The sequence below is a fragment of the Egretta garzetta genome, unplaced genomic scaffold (genome assembly GCF_000687185.1).
Source record: "Egretta garzetta isolate BGI_Z169 unplaced genomic scaffold, ASM68718v1 scaffold474, whole genome shotgun sequence".
NCBI classification, from domain to species: domain Eukaryota; kingdom Metazoa; phylum Chordata; class Aves; order Pelecaniformes; family Ardeidae; genus Egretta; species Egretta garzetta.
In genome coordinates this window covers 1,850,997-1,878,227 of record NW_009259524.1, presented here as the reverse complement: position 1 = coordinate 1,878,227, position 27,231 = coordinate 1,850,997, and the positions used below count along the sequence as shown (strand labels likewise).

At 37.6% G+C, this 27,231-nt stretch overlaps 1 protein-coding gene across 1 annotated transcript in view; it reads left to right on the top strand.

Moving 5' to 3' along the window:
- The window catches only part of NBEAL1 (neurobeachin like 1), a 93,510-nt gene that overhangs the window by 5,798 nt on the left and 60,481 nt on the right, over positions 1 to 27,231 (top strand). Inside the window, 5 exon segments of the mRNA XM_035893044.1 lie at positions 14,598 to 14,689; positions 21,269 to 21,430; positions 22,793 to 22,874; positions 23,066 to 23,193; positions 25,717 to 25,799. Coding sequence (XP_035748937.1) covers positions 14,598 to 14,689; positions 21,269 to 21,430; positions 22,793 to 22,874; positions 23,066 to 23,193; positions 25,717 to 25,799 — 547 coding nt within the window.

Below are 27,231 nucleotides of genomic sequence, written 5' to 3'. Positions count from 1 at the left end.
CCGTTACCTGCATCAAAAGATTGGGGCATTTAATGTCATGTTCAACAAGTGACAGCAAAGATATACCTTCTGGAAGAGTATTACTAAATTACAAGGGATGGTTCATCAGTTTATATTAAAGAACGTGAGTTTTTGCTTGCAAGATGTTTTTGACCTCTGTCCCTGTATAAAATTGAAGAGTATTTGTAAATAAACTAAAAAAGTTTATGATCGGATCAGTTTTTAGATATGGCTATTGTTGGGCTGCATAAAGCATATGGTTGAACTGAATTTGTTCACCTAAATGTTGTTGTAGTTGTGTTTCTCAAAGAAATGTGATTTGAGCAAAAATGACGCTCAGTTGTGGTGAGATGCATGTAAATATAATGTAATAAGAATACAATCTTTGACATAATACTGCAGGCCTTGTGTGAAACACTGACCTTTGCATCCCAAATATGACCTCATCCTGACTTAGCTTGCACTTGTCGTCTTTCTTGTGCAATAGCTGATTTGTCTGTAATTCATATCACATCACTATATATCGCCCTTGTTATATTGGAAATATTCAGCTTACAGCTAGGCGAATGTTTGAGCAAACTAAATGTTCAGTAAAAGCAGTTTTTCATAAGTCAGTCATGTAAATTCATGCCTCTGCTAAAACTAGTGAGTGAAGATTTATTAAACAATTGCTGTGTAAAATACCTTTTCTGTAGATTGTTTTAAATAAATCTGTGCATTCTGAGAGAGTGTAATTTGTAAAAGAGCATGTCACCAGTCACTTGTGGCCATGTGTTGGTGAAAATATCTTTGTTCTGTCTTTATGAGGTGCTGAACTAAGAATGGATATAGATAAACAGGAACAGTTGGTCTTCAATTCTGAATTTACTGTCTGCTATTTAAAGAGATGTCTCATAGTCCAAGAACTAACATAATTCCGATATTTACTAATATAGAACTTGTATAAATAACTGATGTGTATATACAAGACATTAGTCTCTTAACTTACAGTAGCCTTTACCTTCCTTAATTGTGGACCAGGCGATGTTGCGCTCATGATTGTTCAGACACAGAACAGGGACTGCCACGGAGAATGCAGACTTCAAGTTAAAATGAAACTGTAGATAAATCTAAACGACAGAGATGTAAGAAAACCATAATATTTTGCAAGCTATGGAGAAATTATTTTTGTTTCTTACAATTCTGTAATATATTTGGCAATACATGTACGTAGCTGCAACTTTTAGATAAAAAAGCATCTGAGGTTTGTCCATGCTTTTGCTGTAAGATTCAGGGTTTTACTCTTGTCCAGCATGCGGTTGAAATCCCTACATGTCCACAGGTTTGTGGGTTAGTGCTTTACAGAATTAATGAGACCATACCAACAAATGTATTTTGGATCAAGCTTTTACTTGAAATCAAAGAATCAAGTGTCTCTTAAATGGAACGATTTGTCACAAAGCTAGAAACACAGGCTTCTGGTTGTGTGTTGATGTACTAATATAAGAGTGAATTTAACAAACAATGGGCTGTTGTGTGGTATCTGAGTTATGGCACTTTTAACTTGGTCATCTGGTTCAGATCTGGGGATAGCATGTGTCCTGATAAAAGAATATTGCAGAATAAGCTCAAATATGTGATATGTTTGTGCTGTAATATGGAAATGAGAGAAAGGCCTGCCAGCTGCCCATTGAACAGCATTGTAGCTTAATGCCTGAGTCCAAATGTTCTCAATAGATACTGTTAAAATATTTACAGGCTTCAGAATGGTTAAACAGCTGCCATAGAAGAGAGAAGAGCTGCTTTAATTACTGAGCCTTTCTTGATGAAAGAAATGCATATAAGAAGGAAAAAAAACCATCAGAACATGCACATCTCAACAGTGCAGATAGGAATAATTTTGGGGTTTTTTTTTAAATCATTTGTTCAGATAACTTTTCTAATTTATCTTCTAGTGAAGGAGGGAGGCTGCAGTAGGGGAGGGTGGAAGAGACAACAGGAAACACCAAGAATTGAAAACTATGATTATTCTCATCATAAATGCTGTTTTAAGTGTGACATCTCACTAAGGCTCCTCCATGCATCTGCAAATCTAAATGTTAGCTGTTAGATTTCTGTGCTGATAAAATATTTGTGTGTGATGCTTCCTCTGATATTTAATGCATTTATGATAATCTATCTGTTTGATTTATGATTGAGGATTGCATGTACCTGTAGTAAGGTAGAAATAAGTGGCATTAAATAATTGTTTGACCATTAAGTAACACTGCTAATTATGGATGTGTAAAATTAGGAATTACATTTAACTGAAAGAATGGCTAATTATATTAGTATCTAAAAGCAGAGCATATTTTAAAACAGTGAGGATACTTAAGAGGTTAAATTCCAAAGGCTTTAAAGGCTTTTGAATGCTTTATCCAAAGGACACTTGAGGGAGGCACAAACAGAACCTCAAAATAAATTAATGGTTAAATATTACTCTTACATAGTACAAAAAGAGCATAAAATCAAAGCAGATGCTAAGCTTTTAATTATCTAATAGATAGCAATTTAACATAGGAAATACACTTTTATTTAAATAACCAGTCCTAGAAATTCTGGCTTTTAGACTGAAGTGGGGGGGTATGAGGGGGGGCATAGGGATGAAGACAAATCTTTGAGGACATGTTCCTGAAGTCTGAATGAAAACAGTGAATGAGTTTGCTTTTAATTATGAATGTAGGGAGAATTGATACTCTTTTTATTGTCAATTATCATTCTCCAGAATCTGCCTAAGAACCTATAGGAATATCCCATAAGACATTTAAAAACTAATAAGGAAGCAAAGACAGAGGTTGAAAAGGTAGCACTTGCACTGCAAAGAAGAATTTAGCATTAATTCCAGAAACATCTATAAAAAGCAAAGTGAAAATGAAGCAGTTTGAGTTGGATTCCTTTAACAAGATAGCAAGATGATTATTCTAACATTAGTAATAGTTTTAGGAAAACATTGCACCTTCATATGGTTTACTGCCAGTTTTCACTTGGAATGTGGAAGGGGAATTTAGGAACTGGAAAAAAGTTATTGAAACTTCTTATTCTAAAAGCATAATGCAGGAAGAGTAAATGCTTGGCTTCTGTGGAAGAGTGAGTGGAAATGTTAACCGACGATATATGTGGGGCAACAGCCCAGAGTTTCCAGTGACATAATCCTTATAAGTTTTGTAGAAAGTAGTTGTGGTAGATGCAGGCTGCTTGTAAGTCACCTTACCAACTCTGTCAATAAATGTTTGTCTAATGCATTCAATTATATAAAACTTGGTACTCATTTACCTGTGCTTTTGCTGAACTTAGGACTAGCTGGAATGAATGTTTTTCCTGATAAATGACTGAAGTTTCATGGCAACTGTAGGCTAAATGGTTTAGCATGTTATGAGAAGCAAGGAGGGAAAAGGTTTTATTTGGTGTTCCTGAATTATTATTGTTTTAATAACAATTTTGGTTAGATATATAGTGTTCACATACTTTCAAGGGCAAACTTGGAATTTGGGAGAGAAAATACCATGACAAGAAGGATGGTCCGTTAATGATTGTTGTGTATAATAACTTAAAATACAAAAAAAGGTCTTAGAAAAGGCAGTGAGTACAGTGGCTCACGTATGACTGCGTACAGGTTGTTTTTTTCCACAGGACCCTGCATCATTCACTATTCTGGATGGTTAAAGCTCTTGGGAATAAAGCAGGGTATAGAGAACAAGGGTGTTATTTGCAGAAATCTAACCTCATTATTTACCTGTGCTAATAATTTAAAAACTGTACCAGCAGAAGTGGAATGGATGCCAAATGGCAGTTGCACAAGTAACGCAAGTTCTGCTATGTCCTAGTTTTTGAGTCTTTGATTTTTTTTTAAGTGTGCTTTTGAAAAGTGGATTTGGGTTTTTTTTTATACCTTCTTGTATAGTTCAACCGCAGTGCAATGTTAATGTAAGGCCTGGTGAGGCTGAGAAGACAAAACCAAACAGTCAAATCCATAGCTAAAGAAATAAAAAATTGCTTTAGCTGAATTCAGTTTAAAGTAATCATGTGACACTTTGAAACAAATACAGGCTTCTTTTTGATAATGTGCACAAGTTCTTAGCCTTTTCCTTTATCTGCTGAAAGACTTGACAATACTTAGCTGTTGATACGGTGAAATAATAGGCTGATATTTTTACTGGTTTAGCATGATCCTGCTTCCTTTCAGTCTGTCTGTGTTAAACTTACTGTCTCTTTGCATCTCACTGGAAGTTAGAAACTTGATGGGGCAAAAGTTGGCTCTGTGTGTGGTGTTGCTAAAACTCAGCCCTTTTCTCATGTAAAATGACAGCATAATTTCGAGTTTCAAAGCAATCAAGCATTAAACTCTAAACCTTTCCTAAGCTATAGTTTGAATTTTCATTAAATTTAGGCTTATCTTGACACTGTAGACTTTTGACATCATGCTATTTTCATAGAATAATAGAATCATAAAATGCTTTGGGTCAGAAGGGACCTTTAGAGGTCATCTAGTCCAAGCCCCTGGCAGCGAGCAGGGACCTCTTCAACCAGATCAGGCTGCTCAGATCCCCATCCAACATGCCCTTGAATGTTTCCAGGGATAGGGCCTCCACCGTCTCTCTGGGTGATCCATTCCAGTGTTTTACTACCTTCATTGTAAAAAATGTCTTCCTATATCCAGTCTAAATCTACCCTGTTTTAGTTTAAAATCATTACCCCTTGTCCTGTCACAGCAGGCCTTGCTAAAAAGATTGTCCCCATCTTCCCTATAGGCCCTCTTTATGTACCCCCTTTATGCAGTAAGGTCTCCCCGCAGCCTTCTCTTCCCAGGCTGAAACCCAACTCTCAGCCTGTCCTTGTAGGAGAGGTGCTCCAGCCCTTGGATCATTTTTGTGGCCCTCCTCTGGACCCGCTCCAACAGTTCCATGTCCTTCTTGTGCTGAGGACTCCAGAGCTGGACACAGTGCTCCAGGTGAGGTCTCCCCAGAGCAGAGTAGAGGGGCAGAATCACCTCCCTCGACCTGCTGGCCACACTTCTTTGATGCAGCCCAGAGTACGGTTGGCCTTCTGGGCTGCAAGCGCACATTATTGGCTCACGTCCAGCTTTTCATCCATCAGTACCCCCAAGTCCCTCTCTGCAGGGCTGCTCTCGATCCTTTCTCCCCCCAGCCTGTATAGGTATCGGGGGTTGCCCTGACCCAGGTGCAGGACCTTGCACTTGGCCTTGTTGAACCTCATGAGGTTCACACAAGCCCACCTCTCCAGCTTGTCCAGATCTCTTTGGATGACATCCCATCCTTCTGGTGTGTCAACTGCACTTTGAATTATTTAGGATGCTTTTTGTTCCCTTAGGCTTAAAATATGGTTTCCAGCTTTTATTACTGGTTCTTTCATTATGTCAACTTTGATGGGAAAAGTGAATGTCAATAGAATGTAATATGTCACAGTGTGGTAAATTTCTGGTAAGTGCACTGTGCAGTGGACTCTAGAATGCTGAAATACCATATGCCAGCTTGTACATGGAACTTGCCTAGTGGTACTTTCTATCAAATGTGAAGAAATTAAAATCTGAGTTCAGATTAACTGGATTCATCTCATGGATGGCATCAGTCACATGCCAGTTCCAAGCTACAAGTCTGTAATTGTATTGTCATTCAAAAACAACAACAACAAAAAAAAAGAACAAGAAAAATAGAGGCTTTGCTTCCATTTTAGTAAGAAAACTAATTCATTTTGTTTTTCCAGTTTTATTTGGCATCTGAAGTAGAAAGGAAATTGAGTAACAGCTCTCAGATAATTGTCTTTTTCATTACCTTAGGCATTAGTGGAAGATTATAATTATTTTTCTTGTTTTGAAAAGAGAAGAAATAAATTGACTTTGACTTCTAATGTTTGTGAACTAAATTCTATCGTGACTGATGGCTATAGGTTTATTTTGGTATAAATCTCTATGCTAAATGCTATTTTAATTTGTCCCAAAGTAGTTGTTTCTATCATGGTTCACTGCAACTCCCACTTATAAAACAAAGCATACGTGCCCCCTCCCCCCCCTTTTTTTTTTAATTCGAGAAGTGGAAGAGAATGCTCGTGTGAATTTTGGAAAACAAGATTTATAATTGCTTGCCAGGAGCCTTTCTTCTTTCGGATCAACAGCTAATTCAAAAATTAGTATTGTGATTAAAATGAAAAGTTCTGCCCAAAGGTGATCCCCTTGATAATTAGAATTGATTGGTTGAATTTATCAAGGCAATTTAGCCAGTTTAGAAGAGTATATCATGAAATCTTTTATTAATTCTAACTGTAGTATTGCTGCTATAACGAAACTCTTCAGGTTTTATTTTGGCATTTTACAGATTTGAAAGGTTCACAAAAAGCATAAGCACTTTGGCATATTTTGAGACTAAACGCTGCTAGGAGGTCTCGTGCTGAAAATGTTGCATTTTATGTCTGAAAACATGAAGAGGAAAAAGCTTCCTTAAAACAAACCTCCTAATCCCCCAATGAATAGTTTATTTCAAACAGTGTTGAGAAATGTTCTACAGTTCTGCATTATGCAGACTACTTCAATTAGTTTCAAGACTATTAAACTCACCAGTGATCTAAAGGCAGTATTTAATGTTTAATTTCCTAACGTTACTTTTTGTAGGTCTAATTCAGCCTTAACACCAAGGGATTATTCTTACTTTAAATATAATGCTTGGGGATGGGGGATTAGTTACCATAAGACGAGTGCCAGTGAGATTTTATGGTAGTGCTTCTAAACTGAAATCCACTTTGAGGGTTGACTGAGTGCTACGCACAGTAGTCAGACCAGGCTGGCTATTTTGTGACTGCATGTTAAATTTAACGACTTCAAACAACTGTCTTGTCAAACAAGTTGGGCTTGTCTGACAGTCGGACTCTGAACTGCCCTGCAGGGAATTTTTGCCTTCAGAGCATGGAATGTGGCACTGCAAATAGCCTCGGGTGGATCCAGCTTTTGTTTTTAGCAACTAATACTTCCTGAACATAGCTATAAAAATTGTACTGAGCTTTGCCCTTCTGTTTGACTGAAGCCTTAGTAGAAATAGAAGTTACTGTTAAATCTAAAAGCAATACATGTACAAATACATAAATAGTGTCGATTTGAAACTGTGGGCAAGTGTGCCTGTATTTCACAGGCACAGGTCTAAAGACTTTCAGTGGGAGGACTTCAATGCCAGTTTTGTGTAAAATGTTTTCATCTAACTTAGAGTAAGCTGTAAGAGCTTAATACTACCTGGCTTGTTACAAATTTTAAAAATGTTGTTACTGGTGCAAAAAATTCTTGTTGACCTGCGAACCAGTTACTGAAAAAAAAAAAGACTGGTTTGTCATTCATTTCATGAGTCTTCATAAAGAGTAGAGAAAGCTGTTGTAATTTCTAGATAAATTAGTATATTAAAGACAAAAGCCTGTCCCAAGTTAGCGTAGAATGTCATATCTATCAGAAGGGCATTAGACTAGACCTCCTCTCTGCTGTTGGCTTTGTTTGTGTTGTTAAATGCTAAAGTTGGTGTTAGCATTGAGAGGTTGTTTCCCAGTTCTCCCAAGTCTAAGGATGGCCTTGCTAGCGTGTGTGTGTGTGTGTGTGTGTGTATATATTTTGCAACTTTTAAAATGTTAGACTTCATGGGAAACTTGCTAAATGTTTGGCAGTGTTTAGCCACAGTATTGCTGTGCATACTGTAGATCAGTAGACTGGTTTTATTTGGCAACTTTTTTTTTTCTTTCTGGCATTGTACTAACTGTTGATAAAGAAGGAAAAAAAATCAGAAGAGGGGTTATTTTTTTTTTTCTGTGTTTGTTTTTTTTTGGTGTGGGGTTGTGGTGGTGGTTTTTTTTTTCTTAGGTACCTGTTAGAAACACTGTACTCTTTAGGTCTGGCAGTCTTCCTTAAGGAAGGTAAGGAACAAGGAAGTATTTTTCCTTTCAGGTGCTCTGAGCTACATTTGATTTAATAGGCTTTAAAATACCTTATTTTTCATTAGTGCAAGTGAGTGGTTGTTGCTATAGCAGTTTCACAGGCCTTCACTACAATTACGTTGAGCTTAGAAGTCTAGGCTCTGCAGACTTGTGGCTATCAACTAAAGGACTTTTTACTTCTTTTTTTTTTTACTTTTTTCTTTTTTTTTTTTTTCAATTCACACGTATCCTTGCAATGACACTCTTAAGATAGCCTTGTTAAAACTCTGGTTGTTTCAGTTTATCACTATGAAGAGAAATGGCTAACTTAAGTTGGATTTTATCTTCTTGGTATTTCAAGCCGTGGAGAAATTATCTTCCAGAAGTTTTAACGCATGCAGTTTTTAAATATAAATTATTACTCAAATAAGTTACAGAAATTTGTCTTGCACAAAAGCTAGGCAAGTTTCAGGTAAATAAATGAAATGCTTAGGCTTGTGACTGAAAAAGCTGCAAGGTTTCAAATTCAACATTTTCTTATCTTCTTTAATGATTGAAAAGTTTTAACTGGTGAAAGGTGTTTTATTACCACATACAGCTTCTTTCTGCTTTCACTGCTGTTGTACAAATAAAAACTTTCCTTCTGCATTTCTTGCTGATCTCACAGGTCATGTCTGCAGAGTGTGTGTGGCAGGGCTGGGAAAGAATACCAATCTAAAATTGGTTTATCACAGTTTGTCCTTGCTGTGTATTATCAAAACATACATTGCTTTGTAAGCTGTGCTTTAAAAGCATGGAGCATCTTCAGCCAGCACCACAGAAAACAATTTGGAGCTGTTGTCTGACACAGAGCCTCCAGCTACCTCTCTGCACAATGACAGCAAAAGGGTAACTATGGAAGTGGGGAACAGGAGAATGCATTCCATAGGTTTCACTGCTTTTATTGGTAAATAAGGCTTCTGAGAACTTAAGATGCTTTATTATGGTCTGGCTAAGTTACACTGCTTCCTTAGGAGGACTGCAGATACAATGGAGTAGCTCACAATTTATAGTGAATCAGCTGGAGCCGGGGTTGCAGTTCAGTGATTTGTTTCTTTCAGTAGCAACACAGACCTGAAGTATTGCCATACCCATGGGATGCAATCTTCTGCCATGTGGTAACACAGATATTTGTCAGATTGCAACATGTACTGGCTTGGAAAGTCGATCTGGCACTGGAGAACACAAATATGTTCTTGTTAAAATTAGGTCAATTTGTCTGTTAATGTGGTTTACCATTTCTGTCATGAGAAAATAAAGGATAGTTGAAAAGGTGGGTGGGAAGAGAACTCAACAGAAATAAATTCTCAAATCCACTAAATTTAAACTTCAGATTAAATGACAGCAGATGACCTCAGAAAAAAGTTCAGTTCAAGATAAAGATGCTGGGTAGGATAATTGCAGTGATTGTGGTGCACAGGAAGCAGCTGATACCCATTACTACTGTCTGTTTTTATTATGAAATTAGAATTTTAAATCAATGTAAACAGACAGTTTTTATCCTAAACCATCATGCTTCTGGCTTGGGAAAATGTAAGATGCATTTGAAACATGTAGGCTTGTTTTCAGAAAGGTATGTATTTAGCTATGTTTTAGGAATGGACATTTTTGTGTACTTTGCCATGAATAACATTTACCATTTTAAGTTTCCTTTCTTAAAACTGCTTCTGTAAAATTTAGATTTCTTGTAGCTTTCAACAGGTGACTGGTGCATGGAGTCTGGGCTGATTGCTACTAAAAAGAATATGGAAAACCTGGGCCAGATTCAATGTTTGAAAGCGGTTTTTAACTTCTGTTTCTAGTATCTTTGAAATAACTTCTATGTCCTAATTTGTAGCAAAATGGTTAAGTATTGGGTCCCTTTTTCCTGGAATGATGTACTCCTAGTTTGTAAGTCTTCATTTTGTTTGTTTTTGGAAAGGTGGCATACTTTTATGAGGTGGTTTATAATGGAGATTTATTTCTTAGTATTTTTTATGTTGCTAAGTGTCATTTACTTTTTTGCCTTGATGATCCCCCTCTCCCCCCACCCCACCCCCCCCGCCAAGCGGTGTTGAGTTAGTGCGACTGCCTGGATGGAAATCTCTAGATTTCACTCAGGGTGAGTCAACTGTTGTGTAAGCTATTTTCTACTGGCACATACCAGTAGTGTTACCTGGTATTTTGATAGCAAACCTGACTATTTTAATAACTTGGAATAATGTATAATTAATTGACTGGCAGGGGATTGAGGTAGAAGGGAGTTGGGTTAAACAGTGTGCTGCAGGTAATATCAAACACTATTGCGGTTCTTGGTTTTTAGAAGAACTGGGAGGAGCTTTAGTGGCAAAGTGAGTTGAGCAGAATATGCACTACAGGTATGGAAAAACTTTTGGCCTTTTATAACATCTGTGGCCTACTCTTGTCATCTGCATAATTGATTTTTCTTGCATATTTTGTCTGCCAATGTTCTCTCTTACTGCTAGTCTGCACTGATAGCCTTGCAAAGGCATTATAGTTTAAGGATAAGGAGGTTTAATCTTAAGCTTGAAGCTGATTTAGGCTATATCATTAAAAAGGAGCAAGAAGATATTTAATCTGATTTTGTCTTTTGTCCTCCCCTTCCCCATATCTCATCCATATCCTTTTGTTAAAGCAATTTTTAGTCCGATAATGACATTATTTGCGCAGCTTCCTTCGTGATATGTAACCAGGAGAAATGTGAATTTTCTAACAAAATTTTACTGTCAACAACTAGTGATGAGCCTCAGCTGTGTCAACAAACTATTTTAGTTTTGGAATACGAACAGAATCAATTTAGTAATTCATGTTACATTTCAAGGAGAACTTTCTCATGCCAAGAAAAAACAAAGCAGTTTGTTCAACAGGAAAAAAAGTCAAATAGGTTCAGTTTTTGCACATGTATGGGCATTATCATTAGAGGCATGGATGCATGCATATGGCAAGGTTTCTGTTGGCTACTTCGCCATGGATGCTATTGCTTTGTAGCCTGAGCTATATTGTAATTGCTAAAATGTATTCAGGTTTTCCTCATCTGTATGATCCTGTTGAAGTAGCTTGCATGTGGCTAAAATAACTTGCTGTGAATTATGAGAAAGTTAAAGCTTTAAATATGTGAACATTTTCAAAAGGCCATAATGTCTGAAGGCTGCATCTGCTGCTACTTCTGGCTTATTCTTTTAGGATATTAGCAAGTCTTACTCCTTGCACATCTTTTTGTTTGATTTGCAAGGTGTTTGATCTCTGAACCTGAGAAATGTGTATTCTGTACCCCCCTGGTTGAGGTAATCTGTCAACCTCTGTAGCTTAAACCAGTAGCTCAGAAACCTTGTTCTTCATCTCAGCAGCTTCCTTCATTTTGTACGTTGCAATTTCATCTTGAGGACAGTTAATAGGAGTGCGTTCATGGTAACCCTTTTGTAGTTCAGTGTGTATTAAACACGAGGACAAGACTACATTACACTTACAGGATATAATATTTTTTGCCAAATTTTTAACATAAAAAGAAAGGGAGTGATTGCTTTAAAAAAAAAATAGCTGAAAGAGGAATAAAAGAAAGATTATGAAGGAGGGAAAGATTAGGAATGAAGTGGAAGAAGGGGAAATAAGACAATTAGGAAAAATGAACAAGAAAATGCAGTAAAGGCAGTGGAAGCAAATAAATGGATAAAATCTGTATCTAGCTGAGGGTTTTATTTTGGCACCTGTTGTCACAGTATCTGAACACATTTAATATATAATTAGTAGTGATAGTGAAGTAAATTGTATCTGGGTGTTTCTGACACTTCTTTCTTGAGTTAGAGCAGATTTTGGGAGTACAGGGAAGGGTAAAGTCTAGAATGAGAAGGAGATTCCCATGCTTTATAATTCCTGTACTTGCTGTGCAAAGATGCTCTGAGAAGAATTTGCAGCACTTCAGATTCTGAATTTTGATTTTTATGTTTTTCTGTTGTTTGCTTGTTTGTTCCCCCGCCCCTCTGGGAGGCTCTTTTGTGGGTAGGTATTTTGCAGTGACAGGACTCTGTCAGTTTTTCTTGGTGACTCTTTCTTTTACATTGACATTGCCCCAGAATACAGTGTGTGTTAGTGTTATTCACAGATTGCTCCTTGGTCTTAACACTACAGGGAAATAATCTGTTGTTTGGGAACACCTATGGTAATATAAAGGCAAGAAGCAAAGGGGAGGAGATGCAGAAAAGGGAAAAGAGCAGAATGAACAAAAAAGTTTAAAACTTTTGCAAAATCTTATAAATTATGGAGTAGATTTAGGAATAATTTAAAATCTATGATACTCTAGGCAAATATTTTAAAGTTATTTTGAAGATTATTTATAACATAGAATGTGGGACTGCATGGATGGGCATTAATGGACATGACTGTGCAATCCTTGCAGAGGAATATGTTAGCTATGGTCTGGCAGCTTGCTTTTGAAAATTAAGCAGCTTGACTTATAAATTGAGACTGTCTCAAATGGCATATTTTGACAGAATTTTCCTGTGGTGGTTTGTGGTGATCTAGTATCTGTCCTCCCTGCTGGCACAGTACCCAGCCCTGAGGAAGTGCTGGTCACAAACAGAGTCTGTTTGCTCTACTAAGAACAAGTAGGAAGCCTAAATTTAAATTCTTATCTGTTTTATAGATACCTAAAATATGTACGTTGCATGAAAGTATCCTCCTTTCCCCCATCTGTAAGCCGCTTGCTTTGAGCTTTCAGATGGGGAACGGTGGGAATGACAGAAGAATGTATTAGAGGTTGTTCAGTTTCATTAGACATCAAAATGGCAGCAACCACTGCCTCAGGCTTCTTAGATTGCATTGTTAATGTAATCTCATCTTCAATCAAAAGACAATAAACTAATATACCGCAGTGAAACAGAGTTTTACAGTGCTTTCACTAAAATTGGACTTGTTTTCCTTGATAATCCCAGGTGTGGTACTCTCACACTGTAGTGAACCAGTTCCAAAGTGGATGGAGTGGAATTTTCTGTAAGAATAAGAAAAAAAAAAAAAAAAAAAAGTTGAAAGCTCCTTAGCATCTTTCCCCAGCTCCCCAGGGGCAGACCTTTTTCCAGTGCAAGTTTATATTGCAAGGTGGCTCCTTCAGAGTGTATTATTAATGTCCCTTGAATTTCTTCTATGTTAGAATATCCTGTTGTGCTGTTCCATTATGGTCTGGGGTAAATGGCAAACACAGGTTTTGGAAATAAAAAGCCTGGACATGATTTTGGGCTTAGGGCTACCAAACTCAGGGCTGACTTGTCTGACTGTCTTGGGTTTGCCAGGGTATGACCCTGAATGTGGTAACATTGTAACAATGCAGCATCAGAGAAGCCTTGTTATTACAGCAGATAGATTAGGAGAAGCTAGAAGAAATACTTTTTTTTTTTTTCCCCACTGTTTTCTTTGCCCCAAATCACCCAAATCTAAATTGCCCAAAGCTTTTACAAATTTCCCGTTGCTTTTGCAAATACTGTCTTTTTGGCAGTCCTGATCTTTCCCCAGCTCCCCAGGGGCAGACCTTTTTCCAGTGCAAGTTTATATTGCAAGGTGGCTCCTTCAGAGTGTATTATTAATGTCCCTTGAATTTCTTCTATGTTAGAATATCCTGTTGTGCTGTTCCATTATGGTCTGGGGTAAATGGCAAACACAGGTTTTGGAAATAAAAAGCCTGGACATGATTTCGGGCTTAGGGCTACCAAACTCAGGGCTGACTTGTCTGACTGTCTTGGGTTTGCCAGGGTATGACCCTGAATGTGGTAACATTGTAACAATGCAGCATCAGAGAAGCCTTGTTATTACAGCAGATAGATTAGGAGAAGCTAGAAGAAATACTTTTTTTTTTTTTTCCCCTACTGTTATCTTAGCCCTAAGTCACCAACATCTAATTAGCCAAATGCTTCTACAATTTACCTGTTGCTTTTGCAAATACTGTCTTTTTGGCAGTCCTGTACAGGTTCAAGTATCTGTCCTCCCTGCTGGCACAGTACCCAGTCCTGACGAACTGTGGGTCATGAACAGAGTCTGTGTGCTCTACTAAGAACAACTGGGAAGCCTAAATTTCAGTTCCTATCTGTTCTATAGATATCTAGAATACAAGTCCCAGGCTCTGCATTGTTTCTTGGAACACTTCATCTGGCTCTAATCTGCTGCTGGCTGCTGTATTCAATGAATGAAGCAAAAAGCAAATTACTTTATGATTAGGATTGTCATTGGAGTTCTTATTTAATTTTGTAAGCCGTAAAGAGTGTTGTGTAATAACATCTATGCTATCAAGGCTAGAACATACTAGTAATTTTGTAAAGCTGATATGTATTACTGTGGAGAGTAAGTGAAGATTGTTGGTGGGGGCAGAAGCTAAATGCTTTGGTTGGCATTGGTACCAGGAAATGGAAACACAGGAACTAATGAGCAGAGTAAGAATGTTACATCGGTACAACATGGCTGAGAATTTCCAAGGACACAGTTGTTTTTGTTTAATTTAGTTCTAAAAATCTGCGTATTTCCTCCTTTCTCCTAGTTAAAATGCGTTAAAGAAAAGCTTCCCATTCAAGTTAGTACTACAGAGTTGTTGATGGATGACATTGAGTGCAATATGGCCTAATGTTCTCTTTTTTCTTTTTTTTTTTTTTTTTTTTTTCCAGAAAGATCCAGATTACCTGAAGCTCTGGTTGGATAGTTTTGTTTCTAGCTATGAACAGTTTCTGGATGTGGACTTTGAGAAGCTGCCAACTAGGTATGTAGAATTACAGATCTGTTCATCTTTGATATCTGAAACAGACCTGGCTGAGAGCCCAGTCTTGCTCAACAGCAATACTGCCTTTAAACAAAAGAAAGATTTTTAGTTGTTGAGTGGCACTCCCATTCTTTTGAAGGTCAAGTTGGGTAGGGAATGATGAAACTAGGCAAATACTGGTACTTGCATTCTATCAGGAGATGGCATGAGTATTCACTTGTTCTTGCTAATAGAAATATAATTGTTATTCCTTGTGCATTTTTAAATAATTATTCATTAAATGTTGTATATGAAATAGTATTAGTATTAGTACTTGGTATCTGTATCAGCAGCGATTGAAGAGAAGTAAGATGTAGGTAAAGAGTTTTGTAATTTTATTTCAGGGATTGCTTTAAGATTAAGGATGAGATTAAATACTTAATGCGAGATTCGGCTATCAGCTGAAAACCTTTCAAAGATTAAAATATGCACAGAAGATAGACTTTAAAGTGATTTCTTTGTTTGCATCTGTGAAGACTTCAGATCAGGGCAAGAGTATTGCTGACTTCGCTCATGTTGCTGACCACAAGATCTCAGATATAATCATGAAGCGGTATTGAAGTCTTAATTTCAGAGTTCCATATTTAGTATTTTGAATTTGTCTGCTATGTTCTAAGGATAGTGTTTTCAAGGCTAACTTTGCAAATGAGGAATAGAAACTTAGGCACTCTCTTGCTTTTGAGATGCTTGCATGCACTAAGGGTTTTTTCTTAAAAACAAATGTTACAGGATTGAGAAATCATGAGAACTGGTGTCATTATTAGAGTTGATACTGTTACTGGTGTCTAAATGCAAAGAATGGCTCTCCCTGCATGATGGCTGCAGTCCAAGCCCTGTTGAAATCAATGGAAATTCTTTAATGGGCTTTGGATCAGATCCTGTTTGAAGTGTAAGTGATAGCCTCTGTTACAAGGAAATGAAGAATGCTGCAACAGGATCTCAGTGGATAAAAACTGGGCTTCTCAGCTCTTTGTATTAAAATTTTCCTCATAATGCCTGTATGAATGCAAAATATATAGTGCAATTACCAATAAGCAAGACCTTCAAATTAATTCTATACTGTTTCAGAAGATCTGTTTTCTTTGCAGTGTCAAAAAATGCGTCTTACTGTGTTTAGTTAAGGAAAAAAGCTTATCCTTTGACACAGGTTATCTTTAACATACTATTTAATATTGAAATCCAAACAGTGGAAGAGAAGAATATCTTGGTACTTCGGGAGTTTTAAGTGGTTTTTGGTTTATGCGTGTTCATGGGTTTTGGTTGTAGGTTGTGGGTTTGGTTTTTTTTTACAGTAACATAGCAGAAGATAAAAAACATATAGCAGCATCTTCATTGTGGTAAATGATGGTTTTGTGAGCATAAAAATAATGTATTTTTCTGAATTTAGTAATGGGACTAGTGATTTAGTCCAGAAGAATAGACCCATGTGGATTTAGAGTCATTTGTGTAACAGCTGTAAGAGAAAACGTATCAAAACAACACAGGGATGAAGGCAGATCATTCCTGTGCTTTGACGCCTGGATTAAAAATTATACTGTTTGATAGCAGATACTAGAATTAACAAAGAATTGCAGTTTCTGCCCTTATTTGCATTTTTGAGATAATCAGGCATGTGAAAAGCAGCATCTTTCTGGGTTTTGTCAATTTATATTGCAGGCATTTACATTGTGGAACTGATATTATTGAGCCTGCAAAAAAGAGCAAGTAGGTCTGTGGAAGACCAAATGGTGGTTTTCAGTGACTCTTCTCTTTGGGGGCCATAGGACCCTGCAGACTCAACTTTTTTTTACTGGCATTGCTTATTAAATAACTAATTCTGTCTTTTGGTCTTGGAAATTATATATGCTGCTAGCTAAAATGAGAAACTGAGTGGACTAACACTTTTCCCCCCCACCCCCCCTTTTATAAATCTTGGTATGCTTTATAGCTATATGCCTGAAAGACTTTGTGTACTAAATGGCAAATGCCAGGCAATAATGAGAAACTGTGTAGGGAGAAGAAAGCTTGTACAGACTGCTGGGCAAAACTAACCTTTTGGAAGACAGGAGTGAAGTTCTGTGCCAGTGTAAAACATAGGTGTTTTTTTAGCATTCAACAAAACGCCACTGAAGATATGTCGTGAAACTATTAATGTTTTTTTCTTTTTCCTGAAAGAAGGGCTCTTAATTGGCACTGTCACCTGCTGATTTAACTAAGAGTATTTCTTCTATAAATTAAAATATATAATTTCCTGAAATCTGCTTGGAAATCTGAAAGATGCTACATAGTGCAGAATTAGGAAATCTCTAAATATAGAGGATGAGTGCATCCAGTGGTATGATTTGACCGTATAAGCAGGGCTTATACACTTTTGCAGCTTATAGGCTTACAGCTTCAGTAGTTCTGCCTCCATCTTTGTGCATCTACCCTGTATTAAGTGAAGTGGTTCATTAATGGTGTTTTCAATGATTTTACTGAAAAGGTGAGTTGATTTTATTGAAAAGGTGAAAATAACTATGCTGACAGCTTTGAGCATTGAGTACAAAAGATTAGTGCACCTGTTTTTATTCATTTTATATGGATTTTTGTGTAAAGGATTTACATGTAAAGGATAAAACCTTTACCAGCTGGTGGGAGGTTTTTTCCCCCTCATTGAAGGAGAGGAATTGTCTTTTGATTTAATACTTTTAGAAACAATGAAGGCCTCCAGAGTGGTGTTGTCATGCTCTTTTTCTGCTTTTGGTTTGCCTGATCTCAAGCAAAGGAGCTTAAAGGACACTAATGCAAAGTACCATAGAAACCATACTTAGTTAATTTATTGACTTCAAACCCACATAAAAATGATGCAGGAATCATGATAGGAATGCTGATTACATAGTTTCATGGTTGTTGAAAAGTAAAGCCTGGTTTTCTACAGCACTTTGTTCCAAATTGCTTACCACTGGCAGAGTAGAGGTTGAAAGTCCCAGTGTGTGTTTGATACAATTTAGAGACTAATTTAACTTCCTTTCAAACACCTGAGATGATAGCAGTTTATATTATATTGCTGCATAACAATGTTAATGCAATGCAAGGAAATTATAACTAAAAAGAACCCAAACATGTCAAGGTCTTTCTCATATTTTTGAGGTAGGGTACCAGCAGTCAAATAAGAATGTCAGGTAAGGTATGATTGTTGAGATTTATATTTTTTCCTTCCTTTTGGAATACTTAGTTTACACAGCTAGTCTTGTCAGGAAAAATTGATACTACATGTCTACATATTTAACTTTTAGATTTTTGTGGTGATAGAGTAGTAATTTGCTCTGGGGGGAAAAGAAGCTTAATTATTTATAAATACTTATATTTATTTATATATTCTATAGTATATTCAGTTTGAGTAATCCTGATTAGTATTTTTGTGCCAGTCTCACATAAGGCAGTACATTCTCATGGGTTGTGCAATAGCACAGATAGGCAGCTACTGCAGAGAAAACATTCTTTGGGATGTGAGGCATGAAGGGTATGCTGTTTGCTCTCTTGCAAAGCTTTTTATGATCTTACTGAAAAAGCATTGTTGGCCATTTTAGGGAAACTACTTCTGGATATATGATTTCAGCTGTCAAAAATTATGGTCTTCCTAATGCAGACATGGTGGATTATCAGATTACGAGAAACCATGCTTATAGTATGGAGTGTATGGATCTGCTGGCATCTTGAGGGGTGAAGCTGCTGTCGCAGAAATTAAAATTTCTTTCTTGGCAGTTGTGTTGGAAAAAAACAGTTGCTCTCAGTTTTGTGGTTAGTGTCTCTATCATTTCAGAGCCTAGGCCCTATAAAATTTGTGTTAAAAGTTTCTGAATCCCTTGAGGTTCTGAATCCCAGGATCTGAAAAGCAAATGCACAACTCTGTGAAGAGGCAAGGGAATGAACAGTATTTGGTCCTCTGTACATGTATAGGTAACACTTGTTTTCAAGGACATGGGTGCGTGCTGTCACTTACCCTGTCTAGTTGTTTTACTAAATTCAGTCTCAGTTTTTCCCTTCTATAGGCTTCCTTTTCAACTTTAACAGGCTAAACAATGTGTTGTTCCCCATTTCCCTCAAATAATCAGTATCACAGTGTTCAATGTCAGTCATTGCATTTCTCCCTGCTTTTTGTTGCTTGTTCTTACACGGATGTATGTATGCAAGTGTCGTATTAGTGAGTTTTTGAGGTAGCAGAGTTTTTTGTTTGTTGTAATTTTCGCTCTGGCTTTGGCTGTGTTGAAGGCTTTTGTAAGCTGTAAGGCTCTTGCTTGTGTCTTCCTTTTCCTGTGTAAGAGCTCATAGAGAATGTGTCAGGGTAAACAGCTGATGCCAAAGGCAAACTCTCTTTTAGTATGTGCAACAGTGGATAGACAGTCTTCATCCCAGAGAAAGTTCTAACACATCTATGACTTTCTATATCATTGCTGAAATGGAAAGCTGTTCCTGGAGCATTGGCTTAGTTACTGGTTTTATTTGTGATTTTTTTTGTTTTCTTTGTTCTTCTTTTGGTTTTTGTTGGTATATTTCTAAAAATGTTTCAGTTTAGCAAAAACAGTATGCAAGAGTACCTAATGTTCTTCAGGGCCATGGCAGGGTTGTTACATTTAACATGAACACAACAGTTGTTTTGGTTTTGGGTTGGTTTTTTTTTTTTTTGTCTCTTAAAAATAATTAGGTAGCAGAAAAAAACTATTTGCTGGGTTAATGATATCCAGAAACTAATAAGGATGGGTGTCCTGGTTTTGGCTGGGATGGAGTTAATTTTCTTCCTAGTAGCTGGCATAGTGCTGTGTTTTGGATTTAGTATGAGAAGAATGTTGATAACACACTGATGTTTTAGTTGTTATAAGTAGTGCTTACACTAGGCAAGGACTTTTTCAGCTTCCCATGCTCTGCCAGGTGCATGAGAGCTGGGAGGGGACACAGCCAGGACAGCTGACCCCAACTGGCCAAAGGGGTATTCCAGACCATATGGTGTCATGCTCAGTATATAAACTGTGTGTGTGGCGGGGGTTGGCCAGGGGTAAGTGGTCTCTGCTTGGGATGGGATGGGCATCTGTTGGTTGGTGATGAGTGGTTGCATCACTTGTTTTTCCTGGGCTTTGTTCCTTTTCTTTGGTTGTTATTGTTTTCCTTTTCATTATTATTATTAATATTAGTATTTCAATTATTAAGCTGTTCTTATCTCAACCCACAAGTTTTCTTACTTTTGCCCTTCTGATCTTCTCCCCCATCCCACTGTGTGTGGGGGGGAGGGTGAGTGAGCGGCTGTGTGGTGCTTAGTTGATAGCTGGGGTTAAACCACGACAGCGAGGCAGCTTTTCATCCAAAATTAGTGTGCGAAGAGTCAGATGGATTTTTTAGAGCTCCCTCTCCTGCACATTCAGACCCTGATTTTCAAGTCTTTCTTTGCTTAATCTGATTGTGAACAGCTTTCTTTTTGTATTTAATCTTATTTTGTACAGAATCACAGAATGGTTGGGGTTAGAAGGGACCTCCGGAGATCATCTAGTCCAACACCCCTGCTAAAGCAGGTTCGCCTAGAGCAGGTTGCACAGGATTGTGTCCAGGCGGGTTTTGAATATCCCCAGAGAAGGAGACTCTGCAACCTCTCTGGGCAGCTTCTTCCAGTGTTCTGTCACCCTCAAAGTGAACAAGTTTTTTCCTCATACTCAGATAAAACTTCCTCTGTTTCAGTTTGTGCCTGTTGCCCCTTACCCTGTTGCTGGGCACCACTGAATAGAGTCTGGCCCCATCCTGCTGACACCCCGCCGTTAAGCCTCCTCTTCTCCAGGCTAAACAGACCCAGCTCTCTCAGCCTTTCCTCGTAAGAGAGGTGCTCCAGTCCCCTAATTATCTTCGAAGCCCTCCACTGAGTGCTCTCCAGTAGTTCCTTGTCTTTCTTGAACTGGTGAGCCCAGAACTGGACACAGTACTCCAGATGTGGCCTCACCAGGGCAGAGTAGAAGGGGAGGATAATGCCCTTGACCTGCTGGCCACATTCTTCCTCATGCACCCCAGGACACCATTGGCCTTCTTGACCACAAGGGCACAAGACATGAGGATCGCTGTGGATAAATATCAACGGGGCTTCAGTAATTATTCAATAATTGGCATCTCTTCTATTTGGACACTTTCAGTCTTCAGTAGAGATTTGAAGATGTTCCCCTTGTGTTTAGGTTTCATGTTTCATTCCATTATGGCCATCCCTTTCCTTATTTAGGGATTTCCAAGGCCATCCATTTACCTGTTAAAGACCATGCAATTTCTCTGTGGCAATTAAGGCAGATCATTGCATGGAGGAGCATTTAGGAATCCACTTAATGAATTTTTTAACACTTTTTTTTTTTTTTTTTCCAATGCAGTTCGTATCTGGGAAAGGAAGCTCAAGCTGGCATACTGCCACCAGGCGTTTCTTTGTGGTTCGTTAGAAAGTGTTTGTTCAGTAACCTTTCTTAGAGATTTATTGGAACATGCCATAAGCACATTGAAATTGATTGGTAATGTGTCATTTGGATGATTAACCATATTGTGTGTGTTTTTTTTCTTTAGAGTGGATGACATTCCTCCAGGAATATCACTGCTTCCAGATAACATTCTTCAGGTCCTCAGGCTCCAGCTGCTACAGTGTGTCCAGAAAATGTCAGATGGACTAGAAGAGCAGCAACAGGCTCTGTCGCTTTTACTTGTGAAATTCTTTATCATCCTTTGCAGGTATTTGTTCTGATTGTTACCTCAGCATGGTTTTGGTTAAGAAATCTTGATGCAGCCTATAAATATAGATTCTAATGACGCATACAATGTCATTTTACACTTTCCAGTAGAAACAGAGAAATGCTACTTCTCACAATTTTCAAAATAAAGGAAGAGGGAATAAAAGAGAGGGAGGGCAGCAATGCAGTCATCTTAGCAATCATGTTTGCCATGAGAAATGAAATGAAATAGAAGGGGATTTTAAACACTAAATTCCTTGTAATTACATAAGATAAATCTCTGGGAATTCAAGATATGGTGTACCTGGTAAAAGAAATACTTTTAAAAGAAAAGGTGCGCTCTAACAAGTGTTGGATATGAAATAACTTGAGAGAATTGTACAGGAAGAACTGTTTCAGATTCTTAACATGCTTACAATTCCATAAACAGCTTAGGAAATGGACTTATTACACTATTAATGCAACTGCCTTCCTTCTGAAACTTATGCCTTATTTTGTAATTCTTTTGAAGCAGGTGAATAAGTTGTTGTTAGGAATCTATTCCTCACTATTTCTTCACTCTTCTATTGTAAAAATTGCATTAAGAGAGGAAGATGATAAAATATAATAGGGAATCTCCTTTTCTGAGGAGTATTTGAAGCAGCTTCTTTTTCAAGTCCTTTGGCTCTTCTTGCCCCTGGAATAATACAAAGGGCTGTAGAGCAGTGTTTAAGTGTCCTGGAATATTAAATATAACCTGAGTAGATGGTGGTAATGTGTTTCTGAATTACAAACTGCTGTCAGTCTTAAATTGCTGAAAAGTTCTCCTTACATCATCACTTCAGTATCTGACCTTTGTGACTTGTCCTTAAGACTGAGAAATAACATGTGCATGCTATTTCTTTGTTGCTGTTGATTTACTTGTGTTATAAAATAATTTATTAGGTGTTTTTTTTTCCTTGGGAGAATTTAAAGTAAATAAATGCTTCTAGGTAGTATGTTTACTAAAGTTTTAGAAAGTGTATGCACTAGTAATGTGGGAGAAGTGGAAGTTATTGTCTTTGTTATCAGATGCCATTTCTGAGCTTTCTATTTAAAGTATCCTGGGAATCTGCTTAACCTCTGAAACCTCAAATTCCAGATAGAATTGGCCTATAGCAGAGTGACTCGGGCCTTTCTTTTCCTTCCTGTTAGAAGAAAACTTGTGAGCTCTGTTACTGTGACAGAAATAAACATCTGAGTACATGCAGTCTTCTGGAGAATATTTTTGAAATGCTGATATACTTTTGTATGATTACAGACAGAATACTAAACCAAACATTGTTTGAACTAGCGTCAATGGTTCACTGTGTACATTTTGTGGTTTTTTATGTTGTCTTCATAGAAATTTGGCCAATGTGGAGGAGATTGGGATGTGTTCATACATTAACCATGTTATCACCATGACTACGTTATACATTCAACAGGTATGTGGTTAACAATTCTCGTTTGTTACATTTGCAATCCAATATGTTCTGCTCCTGCTTACGTGATCTGCTTTTTCAAGAATAGGGTTGTGTGGGGAACAATTTGTGGGCTCAGAACTGTTCTGGAGGGGTTTGAGATTAATTTTCAACTTCTAGAAGTCTTCTGACCACAGCTTTCTTCTTTTCCTCAGTTAAAAAGCAAAACAAAAGAAAAAGAAGTGGCCGATCAGACCCCCATAGAAGAATTTGTGAGACATGCATTGGCTTTTTGTGAAAGTCTCTACGATCCATATCGAAACTGGAGGCAGCGAATTGCAGGGTATGTGTGGACTAGGACAGGATTATAAATACTGTGGTTTATGAAAACTTTAGATAAACTATGTAAAGTTTTTGACAGATGTCAGCCTAAAATAAAAAGTAGTTACATGTATATTCTTCTGCTGTTGCATTTTACAGCTGTTAGAATTGATAGCCTTGAGCACTTATTACTGTGGTTTAGGGTTTTTTTTCTTCCCCTGAAGATACACTCTTTAGAATAGCATTAATGAAATAGTTTTTTTACTAGAATTAACATCATGAAGCAGGCATGCTTGCAACTGAACTTCATTGCCATCAAAGATGTCAGAGTATTAATATATATTGTTCCATTTAGTGGAAAGCTGAGTTATGAGGCTTTTTGAAATGTGGGAAGCATAGAGTACAGGAAATGGGCTTTCCAAGATGGTTAATTTCTGTCATGGAATCATAGAACCGGTTAGGTTAGAAAAAGATCCTTAAGATCATCAAGTCTAATCATTAACCTAAAACTGCCAAGTCCACCGCTAAACCACATCTCTAAGTGCCGCATCTACCCATCTTTTAAATATCTCCAGCAATGGGGACTCAACCACTTCCCTGGCCAGCCTGTTCCAATGCTTGACAACCCTTTTGGTGAAGAAATTTCTCCTAATATCCAATCTAAACCTCCCTGGTGCAACTTGAGGCCATTTCCTCTTGTCCTATAGCTTGTTACTTGGGAGAAGAGACTGACACCCATCTTGTTACAACCTCCTTTCAGGTAGTTGTAGAGAGTGGTAAGGTCTCCACTGAGCCTCCTTTTCTCCAGGCTAAACAGCATACACATAAAATCAAAGGAAACTGAAGATGTGGGTTTGCTTCATTGTTAAGTTGCATAAAGTCTAGAGAAATCTGCTCTGTGGATTTCAACATCATAGTTACTCTGATTCCCCAATTCCTGGAGTAGACTCAAATATTAACTGTGGTACAGGCCCTGTTCTTTGAAACTGCTGGTAATTCACTTTATCTGCTATAACTGGCTCTTCAGAGACCTCTTATAAATTTCTGTGAGATCTTTTTCATGTACAGTTCTCCCTTATTAGCCCCAAACTAATTACAGTAATGTTAAACATACATAGTCTTGTATAGCCAATGTGTTTTTCTGCTGTGTGTACAAGGCCTGAAGTTGTTGTTTGCTCCTTGCTTCTATCATTCAGAGCTGCTTTTCTATTAAGTCCTCAATTTTATTTCCATCGGGACCATTTTGACATGCATCAAATATTGGACCTCTGCAAGCAAATAACTAAAGGAGAGATCATATCTCATGCTACCTCAGCTTGTAAAACTTCATGTCCATTCTCACAGCATACATTTTGTAGAGAAAGCATTTGTGCTAGCTCTGTAACTTGCAGCAAGTCACTCGTCCGACTCCGTGCAAACAGAGTGGGGATCATGTGAGCCGTGTACCTTGGCTGCTGGGGTTTCTTTGTATCTTGAAACCTGCAGTATGCCATAATACTGCATGGACTGCAGGTTTCATGAGGCTGATACAGAAACAAAAGGCAGTATTCTCAGTAACGGCTTGAATCATTGGGCACAAAGTTTTAAGGAGCATGTAAGGATCACAACTTCTGGTATTTTTGTGCAATTCTCCTTTTCTAGGACAGAGCATGGATTGACACCAATTCTCATATATGGTCTGCCATTGTACTGCTAAGCTGTTTTCAGATTTAGTGTAGGTAATGCCAGCACATCTCATGGTATTTTATAAGTACTGAAAATTAGTGAGTTTACAACCAATGAAGGTGTGGAATTTGGCAATGACTCAATATAATCACACCACAGAAAAGCGTTTTGCTTTCTGAAACTGGATATGATTTAAATAACTTTTTAAAATAAGATGTTTACTGGCAATCTAGAAGTTGAAACAAAATTTAAATGTGAGGATATAGTAAGAGGTGTTTTGTTGTAACTGACCAGCGTGAAGGTCTTTCTATTGCTATCTCCTTTCAAAAACTGGCCCATCTTTCTGAACTGGTGGAACAAGGAGGCCAAAAAGAATGGGGTAGGCAGACCTGGTTTAATTAAGGCAAAAGAAGTTATTGAAGATCACGGTATAGATGTATTGCATCTTTGAAAAGAAGTTTATAAGTGTATCAGTAGAATCAGTAGATGGTTCCCCCCAACCCCATGATGAATCCATAATGTTTTGTGCCCATTTCAAATTGCATGGTTAAGAAATTTGGCAGTCTAGCTGGTGGCTCAGTTACAGTAAGCAAGGACTAAATAACAGGTTGCTGGCTCTTTTTATTTTTTTTTTTTAACTAAACCATATTGTAAAAAGTCAACGTATTTCTAGGAGCAGAACAGTAAATACAGGATTAGCTGTGATTAATTTTTTCAGGATGAAATATTACTTTACTATTTTTTCTTTTTTGATCCCGTAGGCAAAAAATAACTCCTGATTTTTGGCACTGTTTTCTATTATGAAGTCATAAATTAATAAGTCGTAAACAAAGGTATCGTATCTCATTTCTTTGGTATCTCTTTTTTAATGTAATTTCAGGCGTTTCCTTAGTACAGTTGAAAAGAGCAGACAGAAGTATAAACCAGCTTCCCTCACTGTTGAGTTTGTCCCTTTCTTTTACCGTAAGTATTATCAACAGCCTGTTTAAAAAAAATCTTTGAAGGAGTGATTCCAAGTTCCTTTCCCCTAAGAATGCCTGATAAATGTAAAAGCCCCTTGCTTGCTTTCTGGGTCTGAATGAAGTGGGTTGCTTTGTTTGCTTGATTTTTGCTCTGATCATCACCATCTTGCCATTCTTACTCATCTTTGAAAGCCTGGTTTTTTGTTTTTTTTTTTTTTTTTCAGACTTTCAGTGCCTAATGTGGTTTAATAGGGTTGGTTCTGTGAATTGCCAACTTTCCCATTTATTAGAGTACATACAGTGATTGCACATGATAACTTGCATGGACAAAGAATCTTAGGAAAGTGTTCATGCTTTTTTGTCTCTTAATATGATTTAACTGCTTGAAAGAAGCAGTGCCATCCAACTAGCAAATGCTGCTTGGACTGCAGTTGGGGAAACTGCTCTGTTTTGTCTCTGGTTAAGTCATTAAATATCATGATGGCTACTTTGGAATTCATGTGTTCTTACCATTCCAGATTGGTTGTGTGGAAAAGAAGAATTTATGTGGCCATGTTCTATACTTAAACCTTGGGAAGGTGGAATGCCCAGCTAGTTTGCCAGTTTAGCACACCAAAGTGCTAGTGCCAACAGAACTGAAGCAGCAGTAATATGCTGGAGGGGTGGGGCTATGAGTGAAGTCAGCCCTTTTTGCAGTTGAGTTAACTCAGCTTTAATTGAAAATAGAAAAGGAAGATTCTATTCCTAGAGTGGAAGCATTTAAGAATTTGGTTTCTCTAGGTTTGAGTCACATGATCATCCTGTTCCTTGAGATTCCCTCTCTGTGTATGTAAAATATGCTAGTTGCCGAAAAGACCAAAGAGCTGATGCCAGTAAAATGCCATTATCTTTGTGCCAGAGCATTGGAAACTCACTCTAAAGGCTGGTACTGAAGAATGTCATCTGCAGATTCTCTTCTCCCCATTCAGTGCATTGCACTCGGTTCCTCCTAAATCCCTTAAATATATATACTGTGACTGAGCTACAAGTCTGCTTAATTAGCTGGCAGATACTTATCTGCGGGTTGGCCAACTGGCAGGAAAGACAGTACAAGAAATTGCTGAGCATGTGCTTTAGACATTCTGCCATGGCAGAGGCTTTTTTGGTCTACCCAGCTTAATGATTTATTCACAATCTGCTAGGTACTGCTCTTTTGAATTTGCCTGCGGTTCCCCAAAAGATTCAGAGGCTGTTCAATGGAGTGGTGGGACTAGCAGACTAACGGTGTGATCATCTAAGCTTTGTTTCCTTTGAAGACCAGATTTAAAGAATAGCTGTGCAGTTTTCTTTTAGAAGAGGCTTATATATTCAGTATATAGTCAGAAATCTTACTTGCCAATAATTGGTAATTGATAGGTTATATTATTATATATTTATATTATATATATATTATA